Below are 19,742 nucleotides of genomic sequence, written 5' to 3' on the forward strand. Positions count from 1 at the left end.
AACGCAATTTTACAATCATTGTCGGTTTTAAATATACTATAATACGATCTTTCTGTCTTCAAAATGGATATTTAATATCTATATATATATATATATATATATATATATATATATATATATATATATATATATATATATATATATATATATATACTGGTGGCCAAAGGTTTGGAATAATGTACAGATTTGGCTCTTATGGAAATAAATTAATACATTTATATCTGATCACAATGTATAGTCAGGACATTAATAATGTGAAAAAGTACTATTACAAATTGGCATAACTTAAATACTTCAAAGAGTTCTCATCAAAAAATCCTCTACATGCAGCAATGACAGTTTTGCAGATCCTTGGCATTCTAGCTGTCAGATTGTCCAGATACTCAGGTGACGTTTCACCCCACACTTCCTGTAGCATTTTCCATAGATGTGGCCGTCTTGATGGGCACTTCTCATGCACGTTACAGTCTAGCAGATCCCACAAAAGCTCAATGGGGTTAAGATCCATAACACTCTTTTCCAATTATCTGTTGTCCAGTGTCTTTGTTTCTTTGACCACTCTAACTTTTCTTTTTGTTTTTCTGTCTTTATCTTCACAATTCTTCCTGTAAGGCCTGCACCTCTGAGTCTTCTCTTTACTGTTGTATATGAAACTGGTGTTGAGTGGGTAGAATCCAATGAAGCCGTCAGCTGAGGACATGTGAGGCATCTATTTCTCAAACTAGAGGCTCTGATGTACTGATCCTCTTGTTTAGATGTACATCTGGCCTTCTACATCTCTTTATGTCCTTGTTAGAGCCTGTTGTCCTTTGTCTTTGAAGACTTTAATGTACACCTTATTTACAAATTAATTGCATATATAGATGGTAAATTATATATGAAATATCAAAGCATTTCGATATGAGCCGTTCCATTTTTATGCGCACGGTCAGGGACGTTACATTTTAGTAGCAGGTAAGTAGGTCCGTCAATCACTGGATAAAACCTGTGCCAAGTCAAACTCATTAATATAATCTTGTTACATTTACATTTATATTTACATTTATGCATTTGGCAGACGCTTTTATCCAAAGCGACTTACAGTGCACTTATTACAGGGACAATCCCCCCGGAGCAACCTGGAGTTAAGTGCCTTGCTCAAGGACACAATGGTGGTGGCTGTGGGGTTCGAACCAGTGTACTTCTGATTACCAGATTACCAGTTATGTGCTTAGACCACTACACCACCACCACTTGTTACTGTTAAAGGAATAAGTAATAAGTCCCAGGTGTCTCCAGAATGAAGTTTCAGCTCAAAATACCCCACGGATCATTTACTATACCATGTTATTAATGTCTCTTAGGGTGGAATCAAACACGCTGATTTTGTGCATGCCTCTTTAAATGCAAATGAGCTGGAAGAGGGCTGTGCCTTTTTAGCTCCCACTTCAGACACTACAGCAACAACAAATCAGAACCAATATGATTGACAGCGTAAATACCGGAGTTCAGCCATATATGTATGAATATATATCCGGTCTCCGTGAATGCAGTCAGAGACAATGGTAACTTTAGCGCATTAGCTGTGGAATCAGCTAACAAGCACATTCGGAAAGGAGATTAGCAAATATTCACAAATATAAAGTGCGATACTTGAATCTTCAGGACGTAAAACTGGGACATGAACAGCTGTTACTGATCTTTGCTGAGAATCACATTTTTCAAGATCTCGATTTATATCGACACACATTCACAAAGCAGTCCGGTGAAAAATTAATTGCACAAACATACACACAACAAAACTCTTATGTAGCTGAGACATTATTCTTCTCACTGTATTTGCTCCAGCTCGAGGAAGGGAAAAAAAAAAGGGCCAAATCTCTCGAATTTCTAGGCATCACACTACATTCTCTAAACATGCAAGCTTTCCTGCTTAAAGAAACACGACAGGATCAGGTCTATTTACACGTCGTTCTCTGGTCAGTTTGGGTCTCATAAGCAATCTCCAGTCCCTATCAGGCCACCTCAATTTTGTCATACTTATCATTCCTCAAAGCCACTCCTTCAATTTCCGGCAACCTCTCTTACCTATCAATCGATGATGGCTGCCGTGAATCTCCGTATGACATTTCCCTATTCACGGACGTAGCTCCCTCCATAGGATTCAGAGGTTATTTTCTAGGATCGTGGTTCACAGGGAAATGGCCTGAATTATACTTTTTCAATATAGCTTCCTACGCTCCATCCGCTCTCTTCTAAATTAATCAATTAAACATCGTTAGGTAATTTCATCATTTAATGTATTTAATACATTTTCTTGATCAGCAATCCCCGTCTCGACGTGGCTCAGCTGAGAGAAGAAAGATATGACGCAGAGACCCAAGCTATCAAATCCTTCCATGTTTATTCACACAGCACTTCATTATATGGTCCAGCAAAACAACATTCCACTATACCCTCCAATGAAATAGTTCTTTACCCTATATGGGGTAACATATATGTTTGAGTACAGAAATGGGAAATGCATTCCCAGAGCAGCTGCATTTCGCGATGACACAGCGAGCTACATTACATGATAAGTTTAAGAGGCCTTTATTATTCCTCACCCACCGTCTCACCCAAGCGTCATATGGATTCCCTTCAGACACGCAAACGCATCGTAGTTATGCAACAATTCCGCAGTCGTCACTATAAATCAATAAAGGCGGGTCCCCCTCAAACCATCATGTTCCTTATGAGACGTCTGACATGACAGAGCATTTCCTGCAACTTCATTATCCCAGCCAGACACATCCCTGGGTTTTCAAAGTAATCTTTGTCTCCCTCCCTTGTTTTGCAGGAGTTCCACAGACCAGCTTCTACTGGCACCCAAGGTATACTGCAATCCAATGAAGATGCTCGGCTGCCGGTCTCCCCAATCATACCCGAAATGGTCAATCTAACCCAAATCATCAAACAAGCTCAACTCTCCATCAGCCATAAGTTCTCATGCATATCTGGTGGTGGTTGGTGGCTCTCTCTCAGGACAAGCACGCCCACTGTTCGCAAGGATAGCACATAACTACGTCTACCCCCCTTGCCAGGGCTTCCATAATCTCAAGCATGGTTCCTTTTCATGGGTATTGCACAAGCCAGGTGCTGGAAAGCTGGCACCATCATGGGATATCCCTCAACAGGGTATTACATCGCCAATATCGTATGGCTTTACGCACGTTGCCCACCTTTCAGCAAAGATACCCAAACAACTCTTCCCTCGTCGGAGGGTTCTCATATCAAAGGTCATCTTTCAACGAAGGGACTGCATGCAACGACGCCATTATCGTATGCTTTACACACATTGTCCACCTTCTGCAAAGATACCTCAAACATCTCTTCCCTCGTCGGAGGGTTTTCATATCAAATGTCATCTTTCAACGAAGGGACTGCACGCAACGTCGCCATTATCATATGGCTTTACACACGTTGTCCACCTTCGGCAAAGATACCTCAAACAACTCTTCCCTCGTTGGAGGGTTTTCATAATCAAATGGTGTTTGTCTTTCAACAAAGATACTTCACAGCAACGCCGGCCTAACATAGGGCTGCATATCGTGCTGCTCGTCTTAGGCAAAGATTCTGCATAACCAGGGGCTTCGACGGAGAGCCCAAAATCTCACACAAATAAAAAAATTATTAAAAAATTATTTTCCTATTGCAAAGGCTTCAACATAACCATTCCAGAAATATTGCAAATTTCATGTCAAATTCAGATACTCACATCTTTTATTTTTTCTCCTTCTCCAGAATGAACATCCAACACAAGACCTGGTTCATACCAAACTGGATCATCTCTTTTGGGGGTAGCATTCTACTTTCTCTCTCTTTTGGGTGTAGGCTCCTCCGGCAGGATATGACGTTCTGAGTACAACTCCCTCGGACCGCCAGACAGGGCCTACGCCAAAGAGAGACATTACATTTCTGATTTATATTCATCAAATAAATGGCATCTTAAACCTCACTCAAGCCTGCGTGTCTTCCTGATAGAAATGTAAGCACAATGTAGTTCTAGCGGGAAGACTAGCAGCTGTAGATCATCACACCATTAGCTGGGTAATTCCCAGCCAATCACATGTAAGCCATTGCTTTATAAGTCTGCTCACAATCTATCACATTGCTGTTTCAGTGTGCTAACACGGCAACCTCCACCACCCCACCACCACCAGTTGAGCCCTGTCCCGCACGGGGGTAGGCTCCTCACCCCTGCCTCCTATTTCTGTCAAGATATGACGGTTCAGAGTACAACTCCCTCGGACCACCAAAGAGAGACATTACATTTCTGTTTTATATTCATCAAATAAATGGCATCTTAAACCTCACTCAAGCCTGCGTGTCTTCCCAATAGAAATTATATCCTCCAGTCCTGTATTAGCATATTTGTCAATTTTAGATTTAAAGATACCATATTTTCTACACTTTGTACAAAAATTAACTAAAAACTATTTCACTCCAGTGCAGTAGGTGGTGTTGTTGGTAGACCAGTCTCCTGTTCGGACCCTTCAGCTATTTGAGATTAATATAATGAATGCTGTTAAAGCATTTATTTACCTACATTGGAATAACTGTTTTATTATGTTCTTTCCATTGTGTTGATGTATTTGGAGGAGTATATAATCTGTGTTTTTTATGCGAGTAAAGAGTTGTTACATATTTATTTGCACATGCACAAGTATGGGTCTAAATTCAAGACTCCCTAACTCAACTTCTCTTTTATTATGCCTGGATAACATAACACAAAGTACAGTGATATAAATATACATGGGATAATGTACATTGAGAATAACAGGTATAGTATAAAATATGATGCAAATATAAAAAATTATATAAAAGAAAACACTTCACTCTCTTTTATTTATTTAGATTATTGCAATACTTTTTTTATATTGTCCTTACAATATAAAAACAGCATTGTGTTTCTGCAATTTGTTTGTTTAAACATTGCATGTAAAAAATCTTTTTATGGGATTTTATTATGATCTTAGTGCAAACTAATTGCCGAACCTCGCTGCTGTTTTTAATGCCATGAGAATATACAGGGTGTTACGTGTTTAAAAGGTGTAAAAGGGGATGATTACATAACATTTACGTGAGACACTGTTGTTGTGTGTGGATGCAGGAAGAACAACCAAGAAACATCAATTAAACGTTAAGAGGAAACGTTTATTCTCTTTGAATGAAAGATTTAAACATGTTCACTTAAATTAAATAGCAGGGTTATTTAGAAAGAAAAGTAATAAACAAGGAAACAAGGACAAACAAGAGTGTCGCCAAATTATTGAAATAAGCAAAACATAACTGATATCTAATTTTTAGGTGTACCCGCTAAACTAACTGCCACAAAAGAAAAAATAGAAACAAAACCGAATTCTTCAGCGGAATCACGCCTTAATTAAACTACACTAAATAAAAACAGAAATACATTAAGGGCTGAACACTCCACGCATACCTAACACAACAATGATCCCTACCTCCCGTCCTATGATTTCGCAACAGAGAACTCAATGCTCCAGATGTACTGCACTCGGATTAACTAGGCATCTTGTCTTATCAAACTCAGGTCAGGCAAACGCATTTACTCAAATCATCAACAATAAAGACATAAGCGTGAATCGCGATAGTGGTTTCGACCATGTGCTCAGAACGCGCGAGTTGGGTGAGATCTGGCGAAGATCTGTCTTCCTAGTAGTGGATGGGCCTTTTAAACTCATGGCACAGCAGTGGATTGGTCGAGCAGACGATGATGCCCCCCCACAATGACGACACGTGCCCGCAAACAGCCAATGTCCGATCACCACCTGAAAGCAATGAATGGAGACACAGAACAGGAACACACACACAAATACACGTGGAACGTAACAAGGGACATTACATATGTTAAGTAATGCACTGACAAAACAATAAGCAGACTTTCAAAAACCGACCGGGTTTATGAACTGCAACTATTTATTTTTAAGTAGCCTATATCATTTTCGAGTGTGTGTCAGCTGCACATCAATGCTGGTGTTTGCCAGTTGATTAGCACCACCAACACACTGGATTGAGCAGCTGCTGCGACTGACAAAATGATCTTATCTCAATGGTCAGTCCATGTTCATTGCAGTTCCAAGAAAGAAACAGTAGGAAAACCTTTGGATTGTCAAAGGACAATTTGTCGGACTCAGTTTGAATAGCAGCTTCACAATCCATTGTTACCATAAAAAAGCTGTGGTTTGTTGTGAATAGGTCTTAACACATTCAAAACCAACAACACCAAAAATTTAATAATATGGTGCTGATATGCATGGATGACACTCATAAAGTACATAACACTCTTTACTCATCTTACAGGTAAGGAAAAAGCTTTGAAAATGGCTTTAGTTTTTAAAATCCTGTTGGAAAATGCTACTGGTGCAGAAATTACACACTTTAGCTTAACCATATAAAAATAGCAGGTTATATGAGATGAGCTCCTGCAAATCATTCAAGTATCAAAGAACAATTAACGCTCATGGAGATTGGACAGCTGACAGTTCTGATCCACTCTGATATGTACTCTAACACCTCTCAGTCACTCAAGTCATCCATGTCTGATTCATTGAGAGCAGACGTCACTGTCCCCCTCTGCTTAACAGTGCTGCCCATTCATCAGCCCCCAGCAGAAACTTGGTCTCCTCTGAGAAAGAGTGCCGTGAAAGGAGTCAGTGTGATTGTGGAGGGCTGTCTGTCTGTCGAGCCATAACAGAGATGGTGTTTGAGTGCTCTCGGCCTAAAAGACAGTGGTGCCAGATCTGTCTCTCTCGCTTGGCCTCCCTTTGTACAGAGGAAAAGTGCCATGTTTCAGATTGTGTTATCTCTATGTTAGGATGTTTACTGGCCAATAATCCAACCTGTATAAGCAGATATGGGGATTTCGAATAGGACAGAATAGCACATCTGTAGTCAAATTCTTTAGGTTTTGAATGATCCTTTGTGAACTGTCTCCTTGTAATGTTTTTTTTCTTGTTTAATTTTTTATTTTATTTTTTTACACCAGATTGTTCATTGTAACAATATCAACAATAGAAAATATGTTTATTTGAATTATGTTGATTATGTACAGTAAGGGTTTGTTTACAGCAGAGTTGGAGTCAAGAAACAGACCCAGACCAATACCAGACCCCCTAAGACCCAGACCCATACTAATATCACATCCTCTTAAGACCCAGACTAATTCCAGAGCCTCTAAGACCCAGACCAATAAAGGATCCGCTAAGACCTAGAACTATACCAGTATACCTAGTCCAATTTCAGACCCCCTAAAACACACCTTTACCAGATCCCCTAAAACACAGACAATTACCAGACACTCTTAAGACCCAGTCCAATACCAGGCCACCTAATACCCAGACCAATACCAATACACATTACCAGACCACTTCAAACAAGAGATCTAGACCAATACCAGACCCCTTAAGACCCAGGCCCAGACCAATAAGAGACCCCTAAACCTGGACATATATAGGACCCTCTAAGACGTTGACCAATACAATACAATTGCAATATTAACAAGAGAAAATAGTTTGCTTGATTAATGTTGAGCTTGTTGATTAGAGTTGAATTCAAGACCTAAGGCAATGGCGGTCAGTCAGTAGCTCCTATCTATTTGAATGGGGAAAGGCTGAAATTTCCAAAATGGTTGGTCATTATTACAATCAAAGAACATATTTAAAGTCAGCAGTAAAATCTGACAACAACAGTATCAGAAATTGCACTGCTTTAGGTCAGATAAAAAAAAATGGAGGCTAGATCAGCTAATGTGCATGCACTTTCTTGAGTTGATTGACAGATGATGTCTAAAAGGTGATTGGTTCTTTTTACCTGTAAGGTGGGCATTCCAATTACTCCTATTCGTTTTAATGCCAGTCCATCTGTTCTAAACTGTATCTGTATATATTAGGGATGGTAAGATTCACTGATTCACATCGTGCATTGGCATAAAAGTTAACGATGTGATGCATCAATTTACAAAATTGTGTATCTGATACAAGTTGGTATATTTATAGAGATGCAGCATTTCTAATATATTTGCATTGGTAAAAACTGATGTATTTATATAAAGTTCTTAGTAGATGCGCTAAACCTTTATTATTTGGAAAGTGGCCCAATAATTTGTGACCAATATTATATATGTTGATTGATTTCTCCTCTCTAAACTGTTTCTCAAGCACGTTCTGTCATCACCACTGCTGCTATGTAAATATGACGTATCACACTACGGAGACCAGGGCGCATCCTGAGAGTCACATGGAACAGGAGTGCCCATGACATCGATCGCGATCTACCAGTCGATCGCAATCTACCAGTTGATCGCAAAGGGAATGCTGGTAGATCGCACAAAATTTAAATATGATTTCGTAAAATTTTAATTAAAAAAATAATGTCTTTTCTTCTTTTAGTTTCTGTCTGACTTACACTTGATGAGTAAATTTTGACCAGGTGAGATTTTTGTTTATTCAGTTGTCATGGCAACTAGGTTTGCGCCTTCCAAGGGCTTCTGAGAACAGAGTGTGAAATTGCGAAGCAGTGTTTGAGACTAGCTACTAGCAGCTACTGCCTGGATTATGCAAAACTGTCTGAATCCATTCAGTGCAAGTCATCAGAATAAGGTAAATGCCCTGGCTATTGTACGCTATTGTGCTGTAGGTGTTTTGGGTTTAGTGTTAAAACTGAATGATATCAACATTGAACATTATTAAATATTTTTTAATTCATTAGAAGATTAATTCCATGTAGGGATACATGCAGTAGTCCCAACAAGCATTTTTATAAACAAAACTGTGTGTTTTTTTTAGTTGGTAGATCTTATTGAGTTGGTCATTTAAAAGTAGATCATCATGCAAAAAAGTGTGGGCACCCCTGACATAGAATATAGATTAACATGGCAGAGGCAGAGCTCCACCAAATAATTACAAATGCAATGTTCAAAACACTTTGGGTTTATAACAGAGATGGAGATTTTGATAAAACCCATGCAGTTTGTAAAATATGTCTTGCTGCATGACACACTTGAAGCACCTACATGAAAGTACATTCGTCTGCTGGCAAGTTATGGAACATTTCTTCATTGTTTATCCCCGAGCATCCTTAAATTGTTTCACTGTTAAATGTGTGAGCTATTAAAAGTGTAACTGGAAATAGAACAGGAAAATAACGTCTGGTTTTATTTCATCTTTTTTATTTGTATTTTTTGCACAACAAAGGCCTGTTTGTGAAAGGCTCATGCGTTATAAGTCAGAAGACACTTAAGTTAATTTATGATTTGCTGTCTGTCTGAACCCCAAAAAAAGTGAATAATCTGTACCATATTGAATTGAGACCGGTCTGAGACCGCCGACTGCGAGCGGGGAGGGGCTCGCTGCCGACCGCCTGGTGCGGGAGAACCGCTCCCAGGGGCAGGGGCTCCCCTGCCTGAGAGAACGAGGGAGGAATGTGGCAGGGCGGAGGGCGGGGCCGGGTCTTGATCATACATACCCGGTCCCTTATCAGGCTAATCAAGCCTCCGAGATGGATAAAGGCCGACTGCGGAAGATTGTGTGGGAGAGAGAGATAGTTTACGGACATGTCCGTCGTGTGTGTGTGTTTTGTCTTTTAAGTTTATCATTAAAATATGATTTATATTGACAAGCCGGATCTCGCCTCTTCCTTTCCATTGACTACTTTACAGCATCGTATTGCATTGAATCGCATTGTTTTGAATCGAATCGGAATCGGATCACACTGCATCATAATAGGGGTGAATCGTATCGCATCGCTAGCTGCTTCATATGTATATTTAATGTATCGTATCACTGGATATGCATCAAGATGCGTATCGCATCGGCCTCAGTTAAGGAGATGCACATACCTAGTATATATACAAAAGTCCTACAGTTTATTTATTCTTTCCTTTATTTAGTTATTTTGTGTTTCAATGCATGCAGACCAATAATTGTAGTGTATAGTTGTCACGATTCTCCCGAGCCTTCCATGGCTCTGTCTCCTGAGCCTTCCACGGCTCCGTCTCCAGAGCCTTCCACGGCTCTGCCTCCTGAGTCTTCCATGGCTCCGCCTCCCACGGCCTCGCCCCCCCCGAGGTCTCCCTGGAGTTCTCCATTGCTGTGGTCCTATGGCCACCTCCTAGGCCTCCTGATCCGGTCCCTGTCCTGTGGCCTCCTCCCAGGCCTCCTGACCTGCCTCCTGATCCGGTCACTGCCCTGTGTTTTGCCTCTATCATCTGTTCCCCATGGACTACACTTCCCATAATTCCCTGCCCTCATCACTGCCAGCTGTCTTCTATTTTCCTCACCTGTGTTTCATTTACTCATTAGTCTTTTTGTATATAATGCCCTGTTGGTTGCTTGTTCTTTGTCAGTTGTTAAATGTATCTAGACCAACCATGTTTTGCCCGTGCCCTTCGTGGATGTTTTCTCCTGTTTATGTCATTGTTTCCCACCGTGGGTGTTTTATTTGTTCCTGTGTTTACCCATTATTTTGTACTTGTTTATTTCTTTTCATTAAACTCTTCTGCCGCACCTAGATCCAGCTCCTGAACTTCCTTCCTATACGTTACAATAGTAGGTTTGGATTAAATATATATATATATTTTTTTTTGTCTTTTCTAAAATCACATGATTATTTTAGTTTTCTAATCCACCCAGAGTTCAAATCAAATCAAATCAAATCACTTTTTTGTCATACTACCATGTACACACAAGTGCAACAGTAGGTGAAATTCTTGTGTGCAGTTCCGAGTGATGACAGTGACGAGACATACCATTTACAGTAAACATACTTACACAACACAATTTACATATCAAATGTACACATACTTACACAACACAATAATTATATACAATGTACAGTAAACAATACAAACAATATAGAATACACAATACAACAAATAAAGAGTATATGATATATATATACAGTAGTTGTATTGAGGAGAATATGTTGACAGTCCAGTGTGAGATTATAGATTAATAAAGTGCAGTGCTAATTATTGATCTTGATAGATCAAGTGTTCAACAGTCTGACTGCTTGGGGGAAGAAGCTGTCATGTAGTTGGCTGGTTTGGGTCCTGATGCTGCGATACCGCCTGCCTGATGGTAGCAGTGAGAACAGACTATGACTCGGGTGGCTGCAGTCTCTGATGATCCTCCAAGCTTTTTTCACACACCGCCTGGTATATATGTCCTGGAGGGAGGGAAGCTCACCTGGCAGTTCGCACCACCCTTTGCGGTTGTGGGCGGTGCTATTGCCGTACCAGGTGGTGATGCAGCCAGTCAGAATGCTCTCTACAGTACTAGTGTAGAACCGTGTGAGGATGTGGTGGTTCATTCCAAACTTCCTCAGCCATCTCAGGAAGAAGAGGTGCTGGTGAACCTTCTTCACAACGGCCTCAGTGTGGACGGACCATGTGAGTTCCTCAGTAATGTGGACACCGAGGAACTTGAAACTGCTAACTCTCTCTACCGGTGCTCCATTGATGGTGATGTGTTCTCCGTCTTTCTTCCTGAAGTCCACTAAAAGCTCCTTGGTTTTACTGACGTTGAGGGAGAGGTTGTGCTCCTGACACCAGCGTGTCAGAGTGTGCACCTCCTCTCTGTTTCATCGTTGTCAGTGATCAGACCTACCACCGTCATATCGTCAGCAAACTTAATGATGGCATTGGAGCTATGTGTTGCCACACAGTCATGTGTGTATAATGAATACAGGAGTGGCTTTACGGATGTTCACCCGTCGGAAGGATCGGGTTACATCCACAACAGAGACGGAGAGTGAACCAACCTCTGTAGTGTCAGCCGCGAGTGCTCTCTCCGCGAGGGCGGTGTTATTGTCGTCGAAACAAGCATAAAATGTATTAAGTTTGTCCGGGAGAGATGCAGCGGTGTTCACGGCAGAGTCTTTATTCCGTTTGTAGTCCGTGATGGTGTTAATTCCCTGCCACATACTCGGTGGTGTTGAACTGACCTTCAAGTTTGTGCCTATACTGGCGTTTGGTTGCACTGATAGTGTTATGGAGGGTGTTAAACAGAGCTTGACTAGATATCGGCTAAAGACAAAGAATAAACATGCTTTACACAGGTTGTAGTGAGAACACACAGTCAATCGTTTATTGGTACAGGTGCAGCTTAAATAGAACATCACATGGCATGGACACATGACAAACACACCTGAGAGGAATCCACAATAATTGGGAGCATACTCATTAACCAAATCAATCAATTAACACCCCCACTTGTTCACACGTTATTCACTATCATTCACAGTCAATCACAAACAAAAACAAAGAAACATCATGGAAACCAACTGAATTACATCTTGGCTTGGCTATAACCCAAACAGGAACGTGGAAAAGGTAAGTAGCTTCACTTTTGTAGCTGGTTTAGTCATTAGGTCAGCAACCATCTGATCTGTTGGGCAATACTCCAAAAACACTTCACCATTGTTTACAGTTGATCTCACAAAATGGTATTTAATATCAATATGCTTACATCTCTGTCTGCTAACAGGATTCTTTGCCAATGCAATTGTACCTTGATTGTCTTCATAAATCATAGGTACACCATACTGATAATCATCAAGATGTTCAAGCAATTGTGTCAAGTACAAACACTCTTGTATAGTGGCAGCCAATGCCATGTACTCAGCCTCACATGTTGATAATGCTACAGTTGGCTGCTTTTTGGTCTTCCAAGAAATCAGAGGACCATTCTTACATAGGCTAACACAATAACCAGAAGTACTACATCGGTCATTTGCATCACCTGCCCAATCTGCATCACTGTAAGTCACCAACCTTAACCCTTCATCACATTTCCTGTAACAGAGCATCTTGTCATTTGTACCTTTCAGATATTTCAGTACATGCTTTACAGATATCCACTGCTCTTCTGTTGGCTCACTGAAATACTGAGACAATTTGCTAACAACATAACTCAGATCAGGTCTTGTGCATGAGGTTAGGTAGATTAGGCTACCCACTGCATCTCTGTATTTCCTGGGGTCACTCAGCTTTTCATCACCATCGGTGTAATTCAACTTTGGTTCACAAGGTGTCGACCTGGGTTTACAATCTTGAATGTCAAACCTTTCCAGCAGTTTGCCAACATAACTCTGCTGTGACATAGTCACACCCCCATCACACTGATCAAAAGTGATACCTAGAAAATTCTTCAGTCTTCCCAAATCTTTCATCTGGAATTTCCCAATAAGTATCTCTTTGACAGTTTTTAAAACTCTCTCATCACTGGCAGCAATAACCAAGTCATCAACCCATATCAATATTATCACTTTCTCATGTTCTGTTTCTCTCTTGTAAACACAATGATCAGCTGGGTTTTGTACAAAGATGTTTTCACACAGATAGTCATGTAACATTTTGTTCCAGTTTCGACCTGATTGCTTTAGCCCATACAATGATTTCTCCAGTTTACACACCATTTTCTCATTTGTCTGAGATTTTACATCATACCCCTCTGGCTGTTCCATGTAAATTTCATAATCAATCGGTGCATGTAGGTAGGCAGTTTTAACATCCATCTGATAGAGGATCAGATTCTCCTGAGCAGCTTTTTGCATTAACACTCTCACACTGGTAAGGTTGGCAGTAGGAGAAAAGGTTTCTCCATAATCTACACCCATCTCCTGACTATACCCCCTGGCGACATAGCGGGCCTTATACTTGTCAGATCCATCAGCATTGGTTTTGATAGCATACACCCATCTACCCCCCACTGCTTTCTTGCCCTCAGGTAGGGTGGTCAAAGTAAATGTGGTGTTATCCCTCAGTGATTTCATCTCCTCATCCATTGCATCTACCCACTCTCTTGAGTTGGATGAAGTCACAGCTTCTCTGAAAGTCTGAGGTACATTGGAAACCATCTTATAGCAATAATCAATGCTGATCTGCACCTGATCACTCTCCACCCCATAGAAATCTGGCCTCCTTCTCTCTCTACCAGGATATCTCCTCTCTCTACTCAGGGTATCTGGAGAATATGATTCTGGCTTGACCTCAGCTGACTGTAGACTTATCTGGCTTGGGCCTAGCCTAATCTCTGGAATGTCACACTGTTTGGGTTTGTCAGGGTCAGGTCTGGTTGTTCTATACCGCACACCAACGTCATAGTCGTCAGACATGTCATCAGTCTCCTGTCCTTCAATATTGCACATAAACCTCACCAGTCTGTGTTTCATCACCTTTCTACTGTCAGGATAGTAGACCATATAGGCTGGGCTGTTCTTATCATACCCAACAAAAATGCCTTTGTCAGACCTTGAGTCTAGCTTCTTCCTGTCCTGTCTATAAGTATAACACACAGTACCAAACTTCTGCATCCTGGACATATTGGGTTTCCTTCCTGTTAGCATAAAGTAAGGTGTCTGTTTGGTGCAGTTGTTGAAACATCTATTCCTCACCACCGCTGCTGTCTGGACTGCATACGGCCATAGCTCGTGGGGAAACTGACTTTCTAAGAGCATACATCTAGCCATATCAAAAAGGGTTCTCCAGTTGCGCTCAGCAGTGCCATTCTGGTGTGGTGAGTATGGAGCTGATGTCTCATGTCTGATTCTGTTCTTGCGAAGTAGTACTTGATAACCCTGTCCAGTAAACTCAGCACCATTATCAGACCTGATACATGTAACATTCCCATATGGGGCTGTGTCAGCTAGGAACCTCTCTGTGGCATCCACTGTGTCACTTTTGTGCTTCAGAAAGTAAACAAACACTGCACTTGAGTGGTCGTCAGTAAAGGACAGTGCGTACCTATACCCTTCTCTGGACTTTGGGTCAATGGGGCCTGCCAAGTCAGTATGTATCAACTCTAAAGCTGACTTGGCTCTCACATCAGGCTTTCTGTTCCTACTCTTAGTGAATTTACCTTGGACACACACATCACATTGCATAGACTTGGGTACTTTACCCTTGATTGACATACCATCCACAACATTCTCTAACTTCTGAACATCATTAAGATTGCAGTGTCCCAAAATCTCATGCCACTTCTGAATATCATGGCAACTCATACATTGATCAACACAGTCATTGTTCACTGGCACAGTAGGCAAATAGAACAGCCTGTTATGTTCATGAATAAGAAAACGTGTACCGTCTTTATACTGCAGGATGTCTTCACCCTCCTTAAAGATCACTGTTGCCCTGCTGGAAGTTGCAGCTCTCACGGAGAAGATGTCTTGGGGATAGGAGGGAATGTACAGTGCCTGCTTCAGTGTGGCACTGAGGTGCCGCCCCCTGCTATCAACCAGACACACCTCTGCTTCTCCTCTGCGCTCCGCGACCCCCTTGCACCTTGTGCCATCGGCCAGCTCCATGCAATGCATCTCGGCCTGGAATCGGTCGTCGAAGCTCTTAAACCTGGCCAGGTCGGTGATGATATGCAATGTCGCACCGGTGTCCACCATCAACCCCTTTCTGGTGACACCACTCCCTGGCTGACGATCACTGGTCACCAACTTGAAGGCAAAAGTGTTGTCTGTCTCCTCGTACACCCCATGTGCATTGTCTGTCTCCTCGTACACCCCATGTGCGTTGTCTTGCCGTTGCTGTTTCCATCCTCCTCGCCATGTGATACGCTTACCCTGGCTGTACCACTGTTGATCACGCTGACACTGTCTTGCCTTGTGTCCTCTCTGGCCACAACGGAAACACTCAATGTCCCCGCTCTCAGTGCTCCGCACCCTTACACCTGCAGGGACACTGGCCTTCCTTAAATGCGCCCGAGCCCCCATGACATTGTCTTCGGCCACAGCTGTGCGCATACCTTCAGTGCTCTCGTAACTCCGCAACTTTGTCTTAAAATCTGCAAAAGAGAGAGTCTCATCCCTTTGAGTGACAAAAATGGAAAAAGGCTTGAATGATTCTGGCAGCCCCTTCAAAACCATGGGGCTTACCCTTTCTAGCATAATAGTCCCGCAAGATCCTGAGTGCTCCACGCCCGTCATCCGCAGCCTCTCGCATGACCAGGGACAAACTTTTGTCATCGAGGAATTGGATCAGTTCAGCATATGCTTCAGCATTCTTTGCTGCATCCTCAGCTAGTGCGTCTGCATCCGCACTCACGGCAGGCCCATTCAAAATTGTATCCTTCATTTTCTGCAACCGTAGATGGCCCAAAAACTTTGTCTCCCACAGTTCATAGTTCCTTTCGTCTCTGTCAAACACAAGACGAGACCAACGTGAACTTGTCCTTTCGCTCATGGTGCTGGCACTCTACTTACGCCGTATCTGCACAAACATCAACGCATCTGGGCTCATAACCTGTTAAACAGAGCTTGACTAGATATCGGCTAAAGACAAAGAATAAACATGCTTTACATAGGTTGCAGTGAGAACACACAGTCAATCGTTTATTGGTACAGGTGCAGCTTAAATAGAACATCACATGACATGGACACATGACAAACACACCTGAGAGGAATCCACAATAATTGGGAGCATACTCATTAACCAAATCAATCAATTAACAGAGGGCATAACTGGCTTGTTTACGCTCCTCCGTGTTAGAAGAATTAAAAGCGCGAACCATGTCCTCTACGCACTTCCTGATGAAACAAGTTACGCTGTCAGCGTAAACCTCGATGTCATCAACAGAGGCGGACAGGAACATCTCCCAGTCCGCGTGATCAAAACAGTCTTGTAGCGCAGAGTCTGACTGGTCCGACCAGCACTGGATCGTTCTGAGGGGGGGTGCTTCCCGTTTCAGTTTCTGCCTGTAAGCGGGCAGAAGCAGAATGGAAGAGTGAGTTGCTGAGTCCAGCATGAGCCGTGCGGCAAAAATAGGCTCTGCACCTCACTGATCTGGGATGCTTCACCTCGCGACTCATGCTTGCAACGTGAAGGGTCTAATCTGTTAGCATGGGCACCAAAACGAATACACGCTGCTCACGCCCCACTCATAGAGGATATGCAAAGACATTAAATCAATAATGTAATGAAGGGACAGAATATTTAAACTGGTTGCTTTGGAAATACTTTTGAAAGGCGAAATATTCTGAATAAGCTACTTTAAAATGCTACTACCATCTCAATGACTGATGTTTTTGAATCTTTGTGTGTAAGCATATGATTTGGTGTCCCTGTGTTTGAATGGCCAACATCAATTATGTATAAATTATGTTTATATGTTGCTCTGACTATAAGTCACAGGACCTGTTAGATTGTGAAAAAATCACAACTAGTCTTTGTCATTTTTTTGTGAAATTCTTGAAGTCCGTTGCATGTTCATAAGTGCATGAGAGAAGCTCGTTCACAGTGGCAAGCCTGTTTACGTGGGTACATTTTGTTTATTTCATTTGTGCTCTTTTAGAGTGAAGTGGCCATTTTACGTTTCACTCGGCCTCAAGGCACATAAGCGACGATTCAGGCCTGCAACGGGTGGGTTTGTGTGGTGTGTGTGTGTATGTGGGCCAACAATAAGTTGTTTTCTTTTATTATTGAGTGATAACATTGTTTAATACCCTGCAACTCATTGAGTATATTATTACATTTCTGTGCTAAGCATTTAAAGATACAGAATTATCAGTAATTGGTGAAAAGTGCTTTACAGAGATCAAAGTTACAATTTGTAAGGAGCAGTTGCAGGAATCAAGGGTCACAGAAAATAAGATTCTGTCGAGAGACACAATTAAATGAATCCGGTTTCTAGTGTCAATAATCCAAAAGGTAGACACACCTAGGACAGTAGAGGGCACTACATAAAGAAATCCAGTGGGACAGGACATAATAGACATGACACAGAGGAAGACATTGCTATTTTATTCTCTGTTGCTTCGCCTTATTTCCAGATAACCCAGAGTTGTTGCTGTTTTTGTATCGCGACCAGCATCGGAATTGCTCTGCAATAGTGGGGTTTACCAATCACAAATAAATCAGGGATTCCCCCAATGTACGAGTTTATATACACGAACATGAGGGACAGTCTGTATTTAACATTGGTGTGTGTGAGAAATATGAAATTGTACATGCTGTTCTACTCCATGTGTGTGTGTGCTTCTGACCTTCCATGTGTGTTCAGTTGACCCCAGATGCAGGCTGCAGTGAGCACGATAGTGAGTCAATATATTTAGCAACTGCTGACCGTTTTTCTTTTCCTCTTTATCATGTTCTGCATACTTATTTCTGTGATCTGATTAAGGTCACACCCGTCCACAAAGTCAACCGTAATGTAATCACGGCTGGAACATCTGTATATGGCCTCTACACCCATTTTCTCCCCCTAGACCCTAGGCCTTGTTACTGCTTTCCCATTGGCTGTTTATTGTCTCATGAAAATATAAATGACTTGCCGGCTCTAATAAACATTGAATAGATTGAATACAGGCCGAGTGTGCAAAAGGCTATTTGAGAAGATTAAGAGTGTTGCAGCGCTAAACATTATTGGGGGCTTTTATTATGAAAGGGCGACGTGCTCATGAGCTCAGAATAAACAATTCCTCACAGAGCAAAGCATATCGCCTCAGATGGCAGTTATCCCATCTAAAGGCCCTGGAAAAGATGAATAACATTGGTTATCAGCCTCGGATCAAGTGTATATTGTGCTTCTGTGCATCTTATAAGAGTGAGTACTGTTTGCTGATCTGCACTCGTTGTGTTATGACACAGTTATCAGCCGTGTGCTGCTATGGTATGATGCTAATTCATCTGTGCTATATCTCATAACTTATATGTCGATCTACAGTGTTCTTAGATAATTCATGTTGATAAATAATAACAGTAAAACGATTGAAGATATAATTGTGAGTCACATATGTAAAATAATGCTTGTAAATGTGACGTTATATCTTGTGTTCATGCATTATTATGTTCATGTATGAGGGGAGGAGTCAATAGTTTGTATATTAATGCTATGGTAATGTGGTATATGTAAGAGTTCTAACTTAGTAATGTGTAACAGTGTTGCTGTTATTATAGTGCTGCTCTTGGTCTGTTACAGGGAAACCACTCATCAATATACCAGCACAATTCGTATGTTACACTCCCATCAGATCAAGGCTTGGCACCCACTTATATAAGCAGTGACATTACTCCATTTCTTCGACCACATGTGCCTCTTGTGCTCACATCTCAATGATTGCTTGTTGGTTTGACACTATTCCAAGGACTCACGCCAACTATCATTTCCTCTGAGCTCTTTAAACACCCTGGATTTCGCCAAAGGAGGCCCAAATGACTCACTGTCACCCATAACGCCCCTAAAAGCCCATTGCAGTCCATAAGCCGCCGCCTCAGTCCCTGGAAGTTATTGATTAAGGTGTATGTTAGTGGTTGGCTCCCCCCTCCGATGTTCATCTTTACATACTTGCAATAATAAACTAGTTCAAGTTGATTACTTGCATCTTTGTCGTGTTCTGACTGACACACATGGTACACTGCTTAACACACCTGAAACCAGCCCATATCATCTTATAAGGTAGCCTTCGCTACACCGAGAGTGTTTGTCATTCTTTCTATTTCCTTCGCGAAGTCTACAGAGACTCAGACTCATGACTGCGCTTCACTGGGCACGAACATAGGTAGACGGGACCGGGGGAATTGGAGATCGCGACCAGATCCAAAATGTTCCTAACAGTTTGGGGGCTCGTCCGGGATACCTCACAAACAGGTAAGGTCAATTTTTTGACAAACTTATGTTGACCTGTTTGTTGAGGTATCTCTGAACCATATATTGCGTGCATTAGTTGGACTCCCTAAAAAGAAATGGAAGGTT

The 19,742-nt window shown here is 41.7% G+C and overlaps 1 protein-coding gene across 1 annotated transcript in view; it reads right to left on the reverse strand.

The window, feature by feature from the left end:
* Positions 1 to 3,770: 3,770 nt before the first annotated feature.
* The window catches only part of LOC127625702 (transcription cofactor vestigial-like protein 4), a 180,905-nt gene continuing 164,933 nt past the window's right edge, over positions 3,771 to 19,742 (reverse strand). The window contains exon 5 of the mRNA XM_052101056.1: positions 3,771 to 3,910. Within this exon, the coding sequence (XP_051957016.1) occupies positions 3,804 to 3,910 (107 nt within the window). The 3' untranslated portion in view covers positions 3,771 to 3,803. The remainder of the gene's footprint in view (positions 3,911 to 19,742) is intronic.

This window comes from Xyrauchen texanus, chromosome 32, assembly GCF_025860055.1.
Source record: "Xyrauchen texanus isolate HMW12.3.18 chromosome 32, RBS_HiC_50CHRs, whole genome shotgun sequence".
NCBI classification, from domain to species: Eukaryota; Metazoa; Chordata; class Actinopteri; order Cypriniformes; family Catostomidae; genus Xyrauchen; species Xyrauchen texanus.